The sequence below is a fragment of the Arachis hypogaea genome, chromosome 17 (genome assembly GCF_003086295.3).
Source record: "Arachis hypogaea cultivar Tifrunner chromosome 17, arahy.Tifrunner.gnm2.J5K5, whole genome shotgun sequence".
Taxonomy (NCBI): Eukaryota; Viridiplantae; Streptophyta; class Magnoliopsida; order Fabales; family Fabaceae; genus Arachis; species Arachis hypogaea.
In genome coordinates this window covers 11,040,540-11,059,945 of record NC_092052.1, presented here as the reverse complement: position 1 = coordinate 11,059,945, position 19,406 = coordinate 11,040,540, and the positions used below count along the sequence as shown (strand labels likewise).

The 19,406-nt window shown below is 32.2% G+C and overlaps 2 protein-coding genes across 2 annotated transcripts; both read right to left on the bottom strand.

Moving 5' to 3' along the window:
* Positions 1-9,304: 9,304 nt before the first annotated feature.
* LOC112762518 (uncharacterized) lies at positions 9,305-11,306 on the bottom strand. The gene is made up of 2 exons (XM_025808381.3): positions 10,359-11,306; positions 9,305-9,851 (listed from the first exon to the last, which is right to left on the bottom strand). Exons 1-2 carry the CDS (start codon positions 10,887-10,889, stop codon positions 9,402-9,404), a joined length of 981 nt encoding a protein of 326 aa, XP_025664166.1. The 5' UTR covers positions 10,890-11,306; the 3' UTR covers positions 9,305-9,401.
* A 5,065-nt stretch (positions 11,307-16,371) lies between these two features.
* LOC112762520 (DExH-box ATP-dependent RNA helicase DExH11-like) lies at positions 16,372-18,582 on the bottom strand. The gene is made up of 5 exons (XM_025808385.3): positions 18,318-18,582; positions 17,770-17,984; positions 17,330-17,568; positions 16,856-16,982; positions 16,372-16,769 (listed from the first exon to the last, which is right to left on the bottom strand). The coding sequence occupies exons 1-5, from the start codon at positions 18,487-18,489 to the stop codon at positions 16,557-16,559; spliced, it is 966 nt and encodes a 321-aa protein (XP_025664170.2). The 5' UTR covers positions 18,490-18,582; the 3' UTR covers positions 16,372-16,556.
* Between the last annotated feature and the right edge of the window lie 824 nt (positions 18,583-19,406).

The window sequence follows — 19,406 nt, the reverse complement described above, 5'->3', positions numbered from 1 at the left end:
TAGGCACAACGGCATCAAGTCTGCGCTTGAGGCCCCGGACGGAGGTTGGTTACCACCTTCTGCGTACCGTGCATTCTGCATACGACACGTAGCGGCCAATTTCGCCCTTACCTTCAAGGGCAAAGACGCTAGGAGGCTTCTCGTGAATGCAGCGTACGCGAAGACTGAGGTTGAGTTTGATTACTGGTTTGATATACTGAGGTCTGAAGACCCGGCGATGTGTGAGTGGGCGAACCGTATTGATTACTCCTTGTGGACGCAGCATCGCGATGAGGGGAGGAGATTCGGTCACATGACGACGAATATCTCCGAGTGTGTAAACTCAATCCTCAAGGGTGTAAGAAATCTTCCTGTAGCATCCCTGGTGAAGGCAACATATGGTAGGCTGGCCGAACTCTTTGTTCGTAAGGGGCGAGAGGCTGAGGCCCAGATGGGCACCGGACAGCAGTTCAGTCAGCATTTGGTGAAGTGTATTGAGGCCAACTTGAAGACAGCCAGGTGATTCACGGTGACGTTGTATGACCGTGATAACTCCGAGTTCACCGTATCGGAGACCACTCCGACTGGTACTTTCTCATTGGGTACTTACCGAGTATCGCTTGCCTCCCGGACATGTGACTGCGGGTACTTTCAGGCTCTTCATTTCCCGTGTCAGCACGCACTTGCATGCTGTGCCTACGCACGTGTTAGCTGGAGCTCCTATGTTCATAGCGTCTATCAGATTAGCTCGGTGTTCAATGTCTATCGGATGGGATTCAAACAGGCCAAAACGGTGTGGCCTTTGTCGCCAACCCGGTCACACTAGACGTAGATGCCCACAGGTAGTAGGATCGTCTCAGACAGGGCAAAATTAGTTTCCATGATGTTATTGTTAGTGTTATTCACACGACCGCACTCTCGGACCTTTCTCGCTACCGGAAGGGTTGTAACCTGCCCATCTGCACCATACACATGAGTTACATATACTAATATCTGTGTTTACATTATGCAATAGAGTATTAACATACACGCAATTCTCTAAGTCATATTGAAAAAGAATAGGCCCAGTATAGTACCTCGACGCCAACGGCCAGCTGAACGTCTCATATCCTGCAGGCCTAAACTGAGGAAACCGCCAAAAGATCCAAGACTGCAGTAGCTGGAGCGGGCCCGCTAACTTCACAACATGTCTGTTTGCCACTCTGCACATGAGGGTGATTCGAACTCCTTATATAGTCGAATCACACATAATTCGAACCAGCCTGGTTCGAATTATGAAGGAGTGCATTAGGAGTAATTCGAACCGACCTGGTTCGAATTACATGGACTCGAATACAAAGCATAATTCGAACCACCCTGGTTCGAATTATGTATGAGAGGAGTTCGAACCTTATTGGTTCGAATTATGTATAGGAGAAGTTCGAACCACCTTGGTTCGAATTATTCAAAAAAGTAGAACACTAAATCGAACCATCTTGGTTCGAATTATGAAGGAGTGCAATTCGAACCAGCTTGGTTCGAATTGTATTAAAATACACTTTGGCTCATTGCTGAAACGAAATTGGATTTGGCGCATTTTGGTTACAAGTTTCTTGCTCTGGCTCAATATGATTTTTTGCCCTTATTATTATCATTAAAATTATTAAAAGTATTTTTAATTGATAATTGATAAGTAGTTTAATAGTGTATTAAATATTGATTTGATATAATTATAATGAGGATATGTTGCCAAATTAGTATTATTATATATTATTTATTTAGTATTAATTATAATATAATTACAATAAAATAATTTAGAATAGAAAAAAATTTATTCGTTTTGGAGGGAAAACGGAGGCATGAGAGATCGACACGTCACCTTTAGTAGCTGGGGGAAAACCCAGTTTTAGTATATTAAGTAGATATAAAAATCCTCTACGAAATAATTAAACAAATAAATAAAATTTACTATCTTATTTACTATCATGGAAAATAATAAATTAAATATTTTTTTATTCAAAATTTTAGTGGTAAAAAATATTATAATAAAAATATATTAATGAATTTATTCGTAATAGATATCTAAAAATAACATATTCAATATTTAAGTTTTGTTATTCTTGCTATATCTATATCTTTTATAATAAATACTATTTTAATATTTGTATTTTTTTAACAATTGTAAAAAGATTTTGTTATTAAATTTGTGATTAATTAATTATTTTTATAAAGGTGTCAAAAATGTTTAATATACGAATAGTATTTTGTATTTTAATTAATATAATTATTTAATATTAAAATATTAAACTATTTTATAATAGTTAATTTACCTTTTCATAATAGTTAATTTGTCTGTTTTTTAAAATTTAGTTACAATGTATTTTAAAGCATTTGAAAAAAATTATTAACTAAATTAAATATCAATATAACAAAAGAGGTTAATAATTTAATTTTTCTATATATATTAAGTAAATTAATTTTTTCAATAAATATATATCAATCTTTTTATAAAAAAAGTATACATAAATATAATAAAATAAATTAAATATATGATTTACGAGTAGCACAACTTATACGCTAGAGACTAATAATATAAATAAATATCATTTAGTTAGTATTTATTGTTTGTGTAATTAGAATATAAACTAATTTTATTAAAAAAAATTTTGAATGGTACAATAGTAACATATTTAAACACAAACATAATAATTTTTATATTTAAATAAATTTTTTTAATATGAACTAAAAAATAATAAAATTATTTTGTTCTTTAAGAATATAGAATAAAATAATTTTATACACTGTATAATAAATTTTTATATATAAAGACCTTTTAAATTAAAAATAGTAATTATTAATCCCAATAAATAAATATCAATAAATTTTATAAATGAATAGTATTTGACCCGGTATAGCCCAGATTTTACACTAGTTTCATTTAAACAATCAATTCTCCAAGGTCCAAACATCAAAACTCAAAAGTCATTCTTGAATATTTTTTTTGGGAGTAGCTCAAGAATAAATCCCATTAATTAGCACGCATGATGCATATACTACATCTTCTAAATAAATGCTAAATTGCAGAAAAAGCACCCTCAGTTTATCTAGAACAAAGTTAAATAAATTAACTATAATGTCTAGGATTGGGCTGTCCAATCCATCTGACAAAAAAAACAAATTAACTACATTAATAAGTAGTTTTTAATTCACTAAAAAATTAATATATAAATCTATTAGACCAAAACAAAAATTTGTACAAAATTGAACCCGAATATATTTAAATAACTAAAAATAAATAAAAAAGAAAAACAAAAATTAGATATAGTTGATCACAAAACCTTTTTAAACTTCTTTAACGTGTCATTGTGAAATTTATTTGGAATTAGGGAGACATCATCGTTTGGGATGAACCGGTCTTTGTTAACTTCTATCAATTGCATTGCAAAAAACTCTGGCCATGTCATATCATTGTGATCTTTATCATCATCACCATCTTCCATTTTGTCATAGTTTGCCTCAATTCCAATAGTAGTAATCAAAGCATCAACCTTTATTTCATCCTTATTATTCTCTAATTGATTTGTTAGTTCTCTCTTAAACTCATCAATCTTTTCATCTCCATTATTATTCTCTAATTGATTTGTTAGTTTTCTCTGAATCTCATCAATCTTTTTATCTCCATTATTGCGTAATTGATTTGCTGATTTATTTTGAATCTCCATCCTTTCATCTTCATTCTCTGATTGTTTAATAAATTCTACTATCCCAACATAATCATTGGCATTCTAATATCAAGAATACAATAATAATATCAAGAACTTGACCTATAGATTCTAATAATAATAATAATAATAATAATAATAATAATAATAATAATGAAAAAAAACATAAAACAAAAACTGCATGCTCACTATTTGTGTGATTTATATGTAACTAGTATATGGTTATAGAAAATAAGGTAGGAAACCGAGTCAAATTAAATATCCAAACTAGCATCATAAATTCAGATTTACTTTAATCTAAAAATTTAATAATTTTTATACACAATTTCAATTGGAAGAAAAAAAAAATACAGAATAATGCTTACAATACGAATACTATAATGAATGTGACATTTGTTGTAAAACGAATTTTTTTTTTCTTTTTGTTAAAGAATAATTATTATTTGACTTTCGCCCAATATATATGCAAATCAAGTTGGTTTCTAAATTAAAGTAAATAAGTAAGGTCTACCAGAAAATAAGTTGTAGTTCTTAAATCAATTACTGAATCTTTAATTATTTTATTTAATTACTCGAACTACTTTATTCGCCTATATTCTTTCAAAATCAAAATCTTTTATTTATTTATTTAGTCTTGCAAATAAGAGAAGCTGTAATTATAAATTAAAACATCTTTGTTCCATTTAAATAAAAGAGCCATTTATTATAAATCTGTAGACAGTAAGATACGCAAATATAGATTTAAATAATCAAAACCAACTCAAACTAATCAGAAATATTGTGTTCAAATAAATAAAAATGTAATTTCTAAATTTGTTATTTCAACGGTCGTATTCAAAGACACCACTATTATTATTGAAAAGAAAGAGTGTGTATGAGATGTTAAATTGAAACTTGAAGACATATAAACACAACTCAATAAGCTATAAAATTAAAATTGAACTTTTTCGTTATAGTTAAAAAAAAATTAAAGACATCAATCAAATCAATATTTACCGGTATTACAGTAGCCACAGTTTCAGGAGCCACAGGTTTCCTTCTCTTTTGACGAGGTTTAATGTTATTCTTTCTAAATCTGCATAAAACATAATTATTTATCTGCAAGAAAATATATAAATACATTAATCTTTGTTTAATTGGAATTGGAGCAAGACAAAAATAATGTAGCATTTATTATATATATATCAACCCAAAAAAAATTATCCAAGGTTGTGTCATTGAGAAACTAAGCATAATATAGTGGTCACTTATGTTGTGTTTTGATTTTGTTTCTTAAATAGAAACAGAAATAATGAGAAGATTAAAATAAAATAAAGACGAATTTTTTTTGTTTTTAGATAGAACACTTTTATAATTCTATGTCCATTAGCAACTAAACCTTTAATCTATCATGGAAACATTACTGAACACAGTCCAACAAGAATTTAGTTTGTACTGGTTCTTTTGATTCAAATTCAAAACCTCTAGTGGTAAGACCTTTAAATTTTTAAAAGTTATTAATAAATTATTATGATGTATTATATTTATTTAAGACTACATTTTAGATATTTTTATATAAAAAATTTAATAAACTCTTATTTACTATTTAGAGTTCTTACAATTAAAAAATAATGAGTATTTTATATGCATTAATTTAATAAATAAATTTTTAACTTTATTTTATAAATAAAAAATAATTAATCTAATTATCATCAATTTTTATTGAATTAATATTTATTCGAAAATAAATTTCAAGTTAGTAATTAAATGATATTTCAAAAATATTTACTTTATATTTAATTTAGTTTTACATTATTACTTTATTTTATTATTTTATTAATAATTTTACACCGCAAAACAATTAACCGTAACCTAACCACCCCATACCCAACGAAAGAAAAGGAAAAAAATAGAAAGGGGGAAAACAGGGGAAGCTTGAAGAAAGAAAAAAAGAAAAAGAAAAGAAAGAAAGACAGAGAAGGGAGAAAGGGTTATCGAGGGAGAAGAGAGGAAGAGAGGGTTGTGTCGGGGAAGAAAAGGAGAGGAAGAGAGGTCTGAGGGAGAAGTGAGTTGCGTCGCAGGGGAGAAGAGGGAGACCGAGCCGTCGCGCCACCACCGAATCATCGCGCCGCCACGCCGCCGCCACCGTCGGGCTGCTGTGCTGCCATCGATACGGTTCAGAGAGGAAGGAAGCGCTACGGTGAGGAAGGGAGCAGGAGCCCATCGCGCTCGCTGCAAGCCCGTCGTCCGTGTCTTGTCGCCGCGCTGGACAAATCTGAATCAGAAAGTTGTTTCCTTTTCTCCTCTGCATTCAATTTCAAAGGCTTTGAATTTGGCTTTTTTTCTTTTTTCTCTAACTTGTTTTCCTTCTCAGCTAGCCATCTTCCCTCCAAATCCTTCCACTTTGTCTCGAAAAGATCGCTTAACTTCGCGGCGGTTCGATGAACTTCATGCCTGGAAGGGTACCAGGACATGGCATTGCGAAACACCGTTCTGATATCAGAAGCAAATTGATCAGTTTTCTTGTACAAATCGTTCCGTAGCTTCGATTGAACACTCTCCAAATCCATCAAAGGCTTTGAATCATCATGAATCCGCAAAGCCTTTCCTTTCTTGAAATACACTCCATCTGGATGAACCAATAACCTTCTCAGCGTTACTGAACATTGCATCTTCTTGAATCGATCCATACCTGAAGAACTTCGTTTCTTCTCCTCAAAATCAATGATTTTTGCAGCCTCAGTAGTAGTACCCTTCTTCATCCTTGAACCTTCTTCACTCTTTTCTACCTTAGCTCTCTTGTTGTTGTTGAATAGATGAACATGGCTGAATAATGTTGAAGAGGAAAAAACTCTTTTTTGGGGTACCCTTTTGTTGGCAGCATCTGAAGATTTAGTGGGCATTGTAGAATAAGAATTTGCAGGAGCAAAAGTTGAAGACTTTGGAACAAAAAAATATGGTAGTTAATAGAATGCAACCCTAGCAGAGGATTGTTTATTAAGTAAGAAGGGAAAAACCCTATGAAGTGAAATGAAGGGTTTATGTTTTGTAAAGTTGCTTGGAGCACAAGATAATTAAGAAATCTCTTTTGACATATCTATTATATGGACCACTCTACGGTAAAGAACTAAAATGTAAGGGATGAATTATTTTATGGACACATTTAAAATGTTATATGGCTAATTTGGAGCATTTGATATTCCAATAAATTTTTAGTAAAATAATTAGTTTCTATATAAATTCTATAAAATATTAAATGTGAAAAGACAATATAGACCAAATTTAAAAAACAAATTATAATTGGGTCATTCCCACTTTTGATAAAAATAAACTTATAAAGTGAAATATAGTTTTAAAAAAATTAATGTCCATTTTAAATTTAATTTGATCTAAAATAAATATTTGTTTAAGAAATTTCAACACATACTTTTATATTTGTGTAATTATTTACTAAAAATAATTTGAAATATCTCATTAGATAACTCTTTTAAACTTAGAAGTAAACATATACATAAAAGACTAAAATACCTTTTATGATTAAGGATATTTAGTTTGAATTAGAAATTTAGTTTAATTTTAAAAGAACTAAAATTTATTTTCAACTAATTTTAAAAAGATAAAAATATTCTTTTAAAATTAGAGTTATTTAATTGTTTTAAATATTAAAAAAATTTGAATTTATTTTTTAAAAAAATTACCTTTTTAGAATGTTACTTCTAAATTCTATAATATTCATTTAAATATTAATTAAAAAAATGAAAATATCCTTTTGTGACTTTTTCTTTTTATTACACTAGAAGAAGTTTAAATTCGAGGCCTCTATATACCAAGAAGAAAGACAAATACCATATGAGTTATATGTTGTTTACATATATTAAAAAATAAAATTTAATTTAATATTAAAAGACCAAAATACCCTTTGCATTGATTATAGTGGATTTGGATCCATGATTGCTTTTTTTTTTCTTTTGTGATGCAAGTGACATGAATATAGGGTTCGAAGCATTAAAAAATTTGATAAAGAATTAAATATCAATTTAGTGCTCGACAAAATAGTTTTAGAATGGTTTGAAGATGTAACAGAAAAAATTAATAAATATTATTTTCTTATAAATAACAAAAAATTTTATATTTAACAAACATGCAATTTGTTTATTTAATCTGAATTTTTGTAGTAATATTTGAATAAATATTTAAAAATATACTAAAAAAATTTGGAGTAAAATTTAATATCTAATTTTTTTTTTAAAATTAGTCATTCACAATAAAAAAAATTTTAAATAAATCAATTGATATAAAATTATTAAATTTTAAGGATAAAAAGATCTTATTTTACTAATAATACTTGCAAAAAATTATATTAAAATCTAATCTCTAAAATCATTTTTTAGAATCACCAAGTAATAATTTTTTTAACCCACACAATTCTCTTTATAATAGGTATATTTTTAGATTTGAAATAATTTATTAGTTTCAAGTACTAAAATTATTATTAATATAATTTTATCTTATTGTTTAGTAATTAGTGAAATTAGTGGGATAAATTAATGGGGAATGCTAGGGGGACAATGATTTTAACAATATGAACAACGACCAATCAAATAAAAACACATTGCACCTCCAAATTAACCTTCTAAATTTTAATATTAAAATAAACATCCGTACACTAGTAAAATGAACATCCGATATATCTATTGTTTACATTGTTTAATATTTTCATTGTTCATCTATACTTTTCCTAAATTAATTGGTGAGTGAATTCAACCATGCAGCAACGTCAGGTAGTAAATCATCTCTTAGTTGTTGAATAAGGTATCTCAAAACATTTTCCATGGCCTGCCGTTTCAACTTCTCTGCTGCCATCGTTGCCTGTAGTTCAACAAGTACACTATAATTCAGCTCTATTTGAGTTCCATGGAAAAATGAAAAACAATGGAAAAAGAATAGAAGCCTACAAAGAAGACTTCAATTCCTGGCTCCTATAAATAGTACTGGAAACATAGAGTTGCCAAACTAGATGCAGAGGATTGTTTAAGTAATCTATTATCAGAAAGTGACATATAACAGAAGGTCAATAACTTCAGCTATATTCCTTTTAATTTATTAGCATATAACAAATGATCAAATGCAGCATACTATAAAGTGAACATCAAATTTCAATGAGTAGCTCCTTTCAACATACAACAAACATTCATAAACATGCTTACTCATAGAATAATGCAGGTTGTTCAATTAGTAAGCAACAGCAGACCAACAACAGAGTGAAGGGGGGGAAAATAGGATCAATAACAAGAATAGATCCAAGTTAAGCATTTACGATATCCTTCCGTCTAGCAAGACAAGGACTAATCCGTCGCAAATCGAAAATAGGTTACTACATCTACAATGTGGGATTCGAAGTCCGATACTTGCTTAAGCGAACTAGTGAACTAATCACTAGATTAGCCCAAGTTGTTTAAGCATTCAGAGTTTCAACCGATATGGATAATATCCAACTTCTTAGATTAAGTGTTTACTGTTAAGCCAGAAACTATTGAATCCATGCATCAAATTCTAACAGTGATGACATCGGCTAGATAAAACCAACACCATCAAAATTGATAGAACAAATTTCAAAAGATAATATTATTCAATATAGCTTCACATTCTATGGTATAATTTACTTTTCTTGATAATTTTATTGAAAAAAGTTTACATTACTCACAGTGAGTGGAGTACTTAACAATATATGATGTAAAGTTCTTAGACACAAAATGCAGATAACGAGGTTCCACCCGACAAGTTAGGAAACCCCAAACTAACATTATAACCACTGCCAACATATATGCAACCGTTGCTAATTGACATGCCTCCATACACACTTGCTCCAGTTTTGTAGGACCACAAAATCTTCCCATTTTTTGCATTCATTGCATATATTGATCCCAATAGATCTATTGATCCAGCAAAGACAACATCATTTGCAACACTAACAGGTCCATTAGAAGTGCTGTTACTAGGATTAGCAGTGGACCATACAATTTTCCCATTACTTGCATCCATTGCCACCCAACCACCACTAGTTGTGGTTCTGTTTGATGGTGCAAGAGTGAAGTTTTTGGCCCCGGAATTTGCAATGTTTGTGTAAACTCTCCTTTCGTCCGTCGCCGCACCCCATGTTCCTCCTCCTGCTAGTCCGCCTGGTCCAGCCTCCTGCAAAAGGGGCAAAGCTCAAAAGTGTGAATGTTTTATGCATTCATTTGTTACTGCTCTACATGTAAGCTTCAACCATACTACGTGTAAACAAAAAATCAGTCATCACATCAGTGTCTATATAGAATACATGTTAAAATATAAAATACAAATTGAAAACAAGTTAAATATATTATATACAAATATATAATGATTGATTTAGTAACTGATTTTTTTTTTTGTATACATAACATTTTTTATCTGTGGTTAGAATTATGAAAAGCATGAATTTGTTATGATATAACAGAGTTATTGATACAGGATAAATAAATTTGTTATGATAGGATTTGACTTTGTGTAATCTTGAAATGTGGTTGAGGTTTTCATTTATCACTTCATTGGGTAATGAGTTACTATTATAATTGATTTCATTATCATTCTAATTGCTTTATCTATGTCATAAACATTTTAGTGTGACTTGCACTTGAGTTAAGCTAGTCTTTCATTCAAATCGTTTTCAGATCATACCGTAAACCAAGGAATGTTGCCATTGCTGCGATCCAAAGCCCATGCATAGCCACTTTTCTGAACGGCAGCAACAAGATCTTTCTTGGTTCCATTAACATATACACTCAACATCATTGGTGCCTCACCAAAATCAGCATCAGGGGTAGGACCAGAAGGAGGACAACCAGGAATTGAAGCATTGTTGCATTGATAAAACCATACATCATACCCTCCTAGTTGCCGGTACCATTGGATCTTTCCAGTGTCCAAATCAAGGGCCAAGATTGAATTGGAGTGGTTTTCAGGCTCAACACACTCATCAGGTTCAGTAGGCACTGTTCTGTTGCTCTGCCTTTCTTGACACTCAAGTATTCGTCGCGGCGCTGAGTAGAGGTTCCCAGTGGCAATGTAGACATGGTTTCTTTGAGCATCAATGGAGGGGCTGCTACCCCATATGGCTGCTCCTGCATACCCTCCTACCGTGCCATTGTTATCCGGTAACATGTAGGTTTGCCATATGATGGCGCCGGATAAGGCATCAAGTTTCGCCATGCTGCCTCGAAATATGCAGCATCCTTCAATGGTTTCACCTTCTTCTAGTGATGATGTTCCAACATAGTAACCTCTAATGGATACCAATGCACCATAAGTAATTCAGAATTCAATTGAAAGTGTAAGATAAAAATATTGCCACATTTGTTCAATTCTGGTTTGCAACTTAGATTGGGTAAGAACTTGCATAATGTTGAGTTTTAAACTTAGACCAAGCTTGTAGCTCATCATATTCTTTGAACAATCATAGAGTATACCTCTTGATGCAAAATAAAATATATGTCATCTCATATTTAAGGCATATTGCATAGTAATATATTTATTATCAACAACTGAACAAGGATTTGCTGTTTTCTAACATTTTCAGATGGTTGACTTTGTGTTACAATAGAAATCTTTTTAATTAAGATCTTGTAATTAAAATACTTCATATCAAAATCTTATAGCATATAAACTAGGGGTGTTCATGGTTTGGTTAATCCAAAAACCAAACCAGTTTTTTGGTTAACCAAAAATATAGTATTGGTTAATTAACCAAATTGATTTTACATGATGAAACCGGTTATTAACCGGTTAGTGAATTTCAAAACCGGTTTTTAACCGGTTATTAAAATAAAAATCGGTTTTTAAAAAAATAACCAGTTTTTATATAAAAAACCGGTTTTTGTATCAAAAAATCGGTTTTTGTATCAAAAAACCGGTTTTTGTACTAAAAATTGGTTTTATACCATAAAATTGGTTTTTACATGTAAAAATATATTTTTACACAAAAATTAATATTTTTACATATAAAACCCAAATTTTTACACAAAAAACCGGTTTTTGTCCCAAAAATCGGTTTTTATACTAAAAAATTGGTTTTTATACCATAAAATTGGTTTTTACATGTAAAAATAGGTTTCTACATGTAAAAATAGATTTTTACACAAAAATTAATATTTTTACATACAAAAACCCAAAATTTTAAACCTTTTTTTAATTGAATTTTTTTAATCTAATTTTTTTCTTTCTAAATGATACGAGTAACATTTGTAAATAATGAAGTCCCTTCCATTGCTTTCGTTCCTTTTTCTTTCTTATCTCTTTTCAATATTTTCTATAAATAATTTTTTCTCTTTCTCTCTCTCTCCTCTTCTCTTTCTTTTCTCTCTCTCTCTCTCCCATTTTTCTCTCTCTTCCTCTCTTTCTCTTCTCTCTCTCCCCTTCCCCTTCCCCCTCTTTCTCCCCCTCCCCTTTCGTTCTCTCTATCCTTCTCTCCCTCTCTCTCCCCATGCTCTCTCTCTCCCTCCCTCTTCTCTCTCCCCTCCTCTCCCTCTCTCATTCTCTCTCCCCTCTTCTCTTTTCTCTCTCTCCTTCTCTTTTTCTGTCTCTCTCTCCTTCTCTCTCCGTATCCTCTCTCTCTCCCCTCTCTCTTTCTCTCTCTTTGTCCTCTTTCTCTCTCTGCTTCTCTCTCTCTTATCCTTCTTCTCTCTTCTTATCTCTCTCCTTTTTTTCTTTCTCCTCCTCTATCTTCGCCTCCTCTCTCTCTTCTCTCTCGCTTTAGAGAGAAGAGGAGAAAGAGATAGAAGAGGGATAGAGATTGAGAGAAGGTTGAGAGAGAAAGAGAAAAGAGAGAGTAAGAAAAGAAAGAGGAGAAGGAGAGAAAATGAAGAGAGGAAGAGGAGGAGAGAGAGAAAGAAGAAAAGGAAAGAGAGATGAGCGAGAGAGAGAGAAAGAGAGAAAAGAAAAAAGAGAGAGAGAGAGGAAGGAGAGGGGAGAGAGAGAAAGAGAGAGAAAGAGAGAGAGAAGGGAAAAGAGAGGAGAAAGTAGAGAGATATGGGAGAGAGAGAGAAGGAGAGGAGAGGAGAGAGAGAGAGAGGAGGGGAGAGATAGAAAAAGGGGAGAGATGATTAGAGAGAGAAAGGGGAGGAGAGAGGAAGAGAGAGAACGGAGGGGGAGAAAGAGGGCAAGGAAAGAGAGAGAGAGAGAGAGAGAGAGAGGAAGTGATAGAGCGGAGAGAAGGAGAGAGAGATAGAGAGAGAAGGAGAGAAAGAGAGAGGGAGAGAGAGAAAGAGGGAAGGGGAGAGAGAGGGATAGAAGGATAGAGAGACAAGGGAGAGAGAAAGAAAGACGAGGTGGAGAGAGAGAGAAAGAGAGAGAGAGAGAGAGAGAGAGAGGGAGGGGAGAGAGAGAGAGAGAGAGAGAGAAAGAGAGAGAAGCGGAGAGAGAAGGAAAGGAGAGAGGAGATAAAGAGAAAAATGAGTTAGAGAGAGAAGGGAGAGAGGGGGGAAGGAAAGGGGAGAGAGAGGGAAAAGGGAGAGAAATAGGGAGAAAATAAGAGAGAGAGAAGGGGATAGAGAATAGAGAGAGAGAGAGAGAGAGAGGATAGGGAGAGAGAAAAGGAGAGGAGGAGAAAGAGGAAAATGAGAGAGAGAGAGAGAGGAGGGAGAGTAGGGAAAAAGAGAGATAGGAGGAGAGAGAGAGAGAGAGAGAGAGAGAGAGAGAGAGAGAGAGAAAGAAGGGAGGGAGAGAGAGAAAGAGAGAGTAAGGGGGAGAGGGAGGGAGAGAGAAAGGGAGAGGAAGAGAGAGAGAGAGAGAGTGAGAGAGAGAGAGAGAGAGAAAGAGTATGTAATTTGGTTTTGAAATTAAGTTTTGATTTTAATTTGGTTTTGGTTTTGGTTAACCGGTTAAAAACCGGTTTCTTTTAATTTGGTTTTGGTTAACCAATTCTAAAAAATATGGATATGATTTTTAAATTGTTTCATTAAACTGGTTAACCAAAATGTGATTATGATTTTTTAACCGGTTAACCACATTTTGATTTTTTTATGAACACCCCTAATATATGTTACCATTCCAACTTGGAAAATAAAGGGTATCTTCATATATTGCTGGGGTTGCAGTTATATCTTTTCCTGCATAGAATTTCCACTTCAAACTTAGGTTTGGTGCTGTTTTGGGACTGATCTTAAACTCTTTATAGCCATATCTTCTGTTGAACAAATCTCCACCATGGTTCAACCAATCTTGTGAATGTTGCCACTAAAATCAAGAAAAATCAATTTGAAAATTAAATTTTATTTACTAATTTGTAAGAATTTAAGGAGCCCATTTTCTTCCACCAATACTTATATACCCTAAAAATTCTCAAAATAAAGGTTATAGATTTTTTTTAATATTTACTACTTAACTCTACTTTTTTTTTTCAATTTGTAAAATAAAAACTCTATTTCAACTTCTTTTAACATATAACTAAACTTGAAAGAGAAAATTTGGTTACAAAACGAATTTATTAAAAAAAAAAGGAGTATGTGAGAGATAGGGAAGAAGTATGATACATTTGAGGTTGAAGCAAAGACCAATGCTGCATGAACACAAAACAAGAATAAACAAAAAACAAAGCCTGTGCTGAATTTAGGTGTCTCCATGCATGCAGTTGAACCTGGGAAATGAGATGAATAATAATATTAAGGAAACAAATTTTCAACAAACTGGGACATGTAATTGAAATGGAACATGTTTGCCTCAACACAATGGAATCTTATTAAATCTTTGACTACTCATTCCGGGGGGCCAATATTTTGACTTTGAATCTATCTTTTTTTTATTTTTTTTAATCTTTTTTCTAATCCTGCATAAAGATCGTCATCGTACTGTACTATATCGGTATATATCCCCACATCAATGATTTAATAATTAAATTATGTTATTTGGATTTTTCTTACACGAAAAGTAGTGTATTTTTATGTTAATTTATTAAGCTCATATAATTATGAGTCATTCTGTCTTTTTATAAATTTGTATCTTTTAAATTTTAGATTTTTATTTAAAAAAATAAAATATAATTTTTTATTTTTAAATATTTGTTCTCTCGTACTTTGTTTTAATGCTGAGACAATTAATTGACTTTGAGTTTGTACTCTTTTTTCCATTCTAAACAAAACATTAAATATTTAGGATAATAATGTCTAGACAGTATGCTTTTTCTTCACGTACAAGTTGGTTTAAATGTATAATTAATAACATAAAATTAAGACCAATAGTTTTTGCTTATCTTTTAAGTTTGTCAAAATTCAACTTATTTTTTTAAAGGGTTTTTGACTCACTAATTTCAATTAATCTAATTACTTTCTAGATGAGTTACCAAAAAAATCCAGCTAGGGAACCAATTTTATGTCCAATTTCAACTAATTTTTTCTGATATTTTATTTATTTATTTATTTACCTTTTTATTCATAATCTTCTTTCTCATCATTTTTTCCCTCCCAACACCACCACAACTTCGCCTTTGGAGTCGGCCATAGACACCATAAATCCTAAATCTTAAACCCTCCAAGGGATGAGGGTCAAATAAATAATTTTAATAGTTAGTTACCTAGTTAGACTAAAGTTAGAGAGTTAGCTAGTATTGGTTCAATTACAAAGCAAAATCAAGGGAAAAGTATTGGTCATATAATATTTTTCTTTAGTATTATAACTAGATAGATATTTTAAATTTTATACTTGACAAATATATTAAGAAAAATTAAAACATGGAGAAAAAAATGTTGTTCCTAATCCTTACACTCATAATAAATAAGGAAATCAAGGAAATTCCAAAAGTCAATATTGGATAAAGACCAGCCAAGTAGTTGGTGTAAGCACGTTAGTTCTTGGGTTCTTGCACAAATTTGACTTTAAGAAATTTTGGAGGAATGAATAAAAATTACTCAATAATCAATTAATAAAAATTTTAAATATATAATTTTTAAAATTAATAAAATAAAAATACATTAAAGGATGTATAAAATAAAGAAATAAAAATAAGTTTTTTGTGAAGAGATAAATTATTGACATTTAACATATGCAGTAGCACATTGTTTTTGACATACATAATAGATATATCCATATACACACGGACAAATACATAAATATTTTCTTATTTGTTCATGAATTTTATTGGTGTCAAGTAAATAAACACCTATTTTATTTATGATATTCGAACTACATTTATCTTCATACATAACTGTTAAAATAAATGTCAAACATTAGGAGGAAGAGGACAAGGACAACCAATGGTTATTAATCAAAGCCCTCATTATTGTTAAGTTGCTTGATATTTTCAGAATATATCAATAAATGAAAAGGATTAGTCAGATAATATTAAAATATATTTGTCCAAGGAATAAAAATAAGTAGAAAACTTCGCATTCACTTGAAAATAAATTCTCATACTATATCAATTGTTGTTGGCTTTTTTTATACAGCTTTTTTCTTAAAAAAAATTATATAGTATATTAGTATGTATCAAATCAATGTTAATTATTGTATATAAATAAGTAGAGAGTTTAACCATATATTTAAAATCAACAACTAAACTATTCTCACACAACAAAATTTTATATAAAGAGATAAGAGATGACTATTATCAAGTTGACTTTCCTCAATCCAGAAATGTTTTTTTCTTAATATGCAGATCGACTTTGCTTGAAAAATCCAAAAAAACTCACATCATGACCAGCCATTTTGTTTAAATATTTTGTATAGCAAGCATCTTATCCTGAAATCATAAATAAGGATTCATTAAGAGTAAGAGACAGGAAGGGGTAAAAGAAGTGGTAAGGTTTTTACAAAAGGAGCTACAAGAATTGCTATGAATTCATTATGTACAAGCATTACTAAACCTAACATTAACATTTTCAATAATGATCATACGCCTGTAATATACAAGCTAGCTGCAAATACAATGTCACGCTTTATTGCATTAGAAGCTATCTCCATTTTTTTGCAGAGAGCAGAATTCCCCATAATAGCGGCAGAGTTTTTGAACTCGCAGCAGGTCTCATCCAACCTGACAATTGTCCTTACTATCAGACCTTCAGGAACATCTGTAAGTTCACAGATATCGGCAAACGGAGTACCCTGCAATGGAAATTAGAGATTTGACAATGGATCACAACAAATCAATGGTAGAAGTACTGAATTTGTAATTGTCTGTAGAAAGAAACCTTAGCCCATTCATAAACCACTTCAACGAGACCAAATTTGAGATTTTCTTGGGCATACTCCTCCGGGTTTACCGGCAGATGGAAGTGAGCTTGAAGTTTCCCAAGCCTTATTGCTGTATTGTACAATCTGTAACAAATACATCAAACCAGGAATTCATAATAAAATTCAACTCTTCATTACAATCTGACGTCTGAATGCAGCAAGATAAAATGACGTAATGGTAAAGGTTGCTGCCATGCGAATTGAAAGTCAGTCTAACAGATTTAAATTTTAGAAACAATCTCTTTGATTTTATGGATACAAGGATATGTGCATTTCCCAGACCCAAACCAACAGGCCTTGTACACTAAGCTGCCTTTCTTACAAGACAAGACGAAAACATTTTGTTATATGAATGATTATCGATGCCTTTACTTGGCATAGGCTTCTAGGTTGCTTAAATAGAATTTCAGAAATACACAATTGTGAGTTACCTTTGTCTTGCTTTGGCCAGTGTCGGTGTGAGTGAAGGGTCAGATGTGTTCTTCTGCTGGAATACAAAAGCAGACATTAATGCCACCGCTTCTTCTGGTTCAAGATCATCCAGTTGGTTCTCAAACAAGCACTCGGTGCAAATCAACTCCTCCCCAGAATTCATCTCACAGGCGACACGTCCTTTCATTTGAACAACAAGGTCTTCATCAATACATCCAATTTCCTTCAGCACATCTATCTGGAGAAAGAGTACAGTTGAGCATAAAAAACAAGGATTACCATCGTCTTAGTAAGTAGTAAGTGAAGGGTTATTAATCATTATATCAATAACTTCTATTCTATATAGGTCTCACCAAATAATCCAACAGTGAATAAACCTTAATTTCTCACTTTACAGTATACTAACTTTAATGAATCCTAAAGAAATTATTTAATTTACCCGGCCCTGAAAGTCAGGCATCTGTTGAAGTGCATCATCAGAAATTTGAAACTGAAGAGCATGTACTTCTTCTTTGTGCTTCTTCATCTCTTTAGCTAACTTTAGGTGCTCTTCCAATTTTATACACCCATGACACGGATTCTGAGACATCTTTTCTAACAACTTAGTCCACTTGTGGTATGTTTGCACAAGTATCACATCTCTCAGCTTAAGATCTGAAACAAATTTAAAGTGATACTCGATTAAGCCTAGGTTTTATAATCAGAACTGTTCGCCCAAATGTTACAAGAGAAGATGAAGACGTCCCTAAACCCAAATGAGTGTGAAAAACAGCCTCAACTGTAGAAACGATCAGCATTACGGCTTACAGGTAGGAACTAATGTTTAAAAAATCGATTGCAAAGAAATGGTTTCTATAATTCAGCCATGTTTCATGCCTTTGCAACTTGACATGCCCAAAAAGCCACGTACAAGTGACAGTATTGACAAGAGAAAAAATGATCAAATTCAATAGTTTTTTTGAAACACAGAATGGTAAATGGTAATACCTTTCACAGGATCCAGAGCTGGAGGATACTTATTTCCATCTGATTTCAATTCCAGGAGAAGTTGAACTGTCTTTGCATAAACCAGCACCGACGCGTACGCGCACAGCACGCGTACGCGTCCATGGGGTGATTCGCAAGGTGCCGCAAGCGCCAGGTGCGCGCGCGCGTCCATGGGCGAGTTCAACTTCTTTGACTTTTCATGATTTCTCCACTTTGCATGCTTTCCTCTTCACTCCTTTGATCCATTCTTAGTCTTTCCAATCTGAAATCACTAACAAACATATCAAGGCATCTAGTGGAATCAAAGGTGAATTGAATTTAGCTACTTAAGGTCTAGAAAGCATGTTTTCACATCTAAGCACAAATAAGGAGGCAATCACAAAACTATGCTAATTCATTGAATAAATGTGGGTAAAAGGTATTAAAAATCTCTTAAAATCAATACAAGATAAACCGTCAAAACGCGGTTTATCAACCTCCCCACACTTAAACCAAGCATGTCCTCATGCTTAAACCAAGAATGAAGTAAGGGTATGGCGTTTATTCAATGGAAACTAACTAAATGCAGTCTATCTATATACAACTATCTAGATGAATGCAATTGCTTGGTCAAAATAAATCATTTCCCAAGAAGCATATATGCACAAGGGCTAAGGACTAGCAAGTCTAATCTACAATTGAATTGAGCTATTAAATATTTTTACAAACTTGCATGAAGAGTGATGATTGTAGGTGGAAACATGTAATTGAGCAATCGAACCCTCACCGATAGTGTTTGCACTCTATTCGCTCAAGTATTTAGGGTTGATTCTCTCAATTCTCTCCTAATCATGCTTTCCAAGATTTGTTTTTCATCTAACAATCAACATAGATCTTATGCATGCATACAATTATCATGAGGTCTTTTCTTTAGGTTGTAATGGGGTTAGGATCAAGGTAGGATGCATATTTGGTCAAGTGAGCTTAAAATTTGAATCTTTGATAAGCTTAAACTTCCCACCTAGCCTATGACATCCTATACAATTAAGCTCTAACCTAACTACCCATTTTTTCTCACCTTTTCACATACTCATGCATTTTCTTTTCATT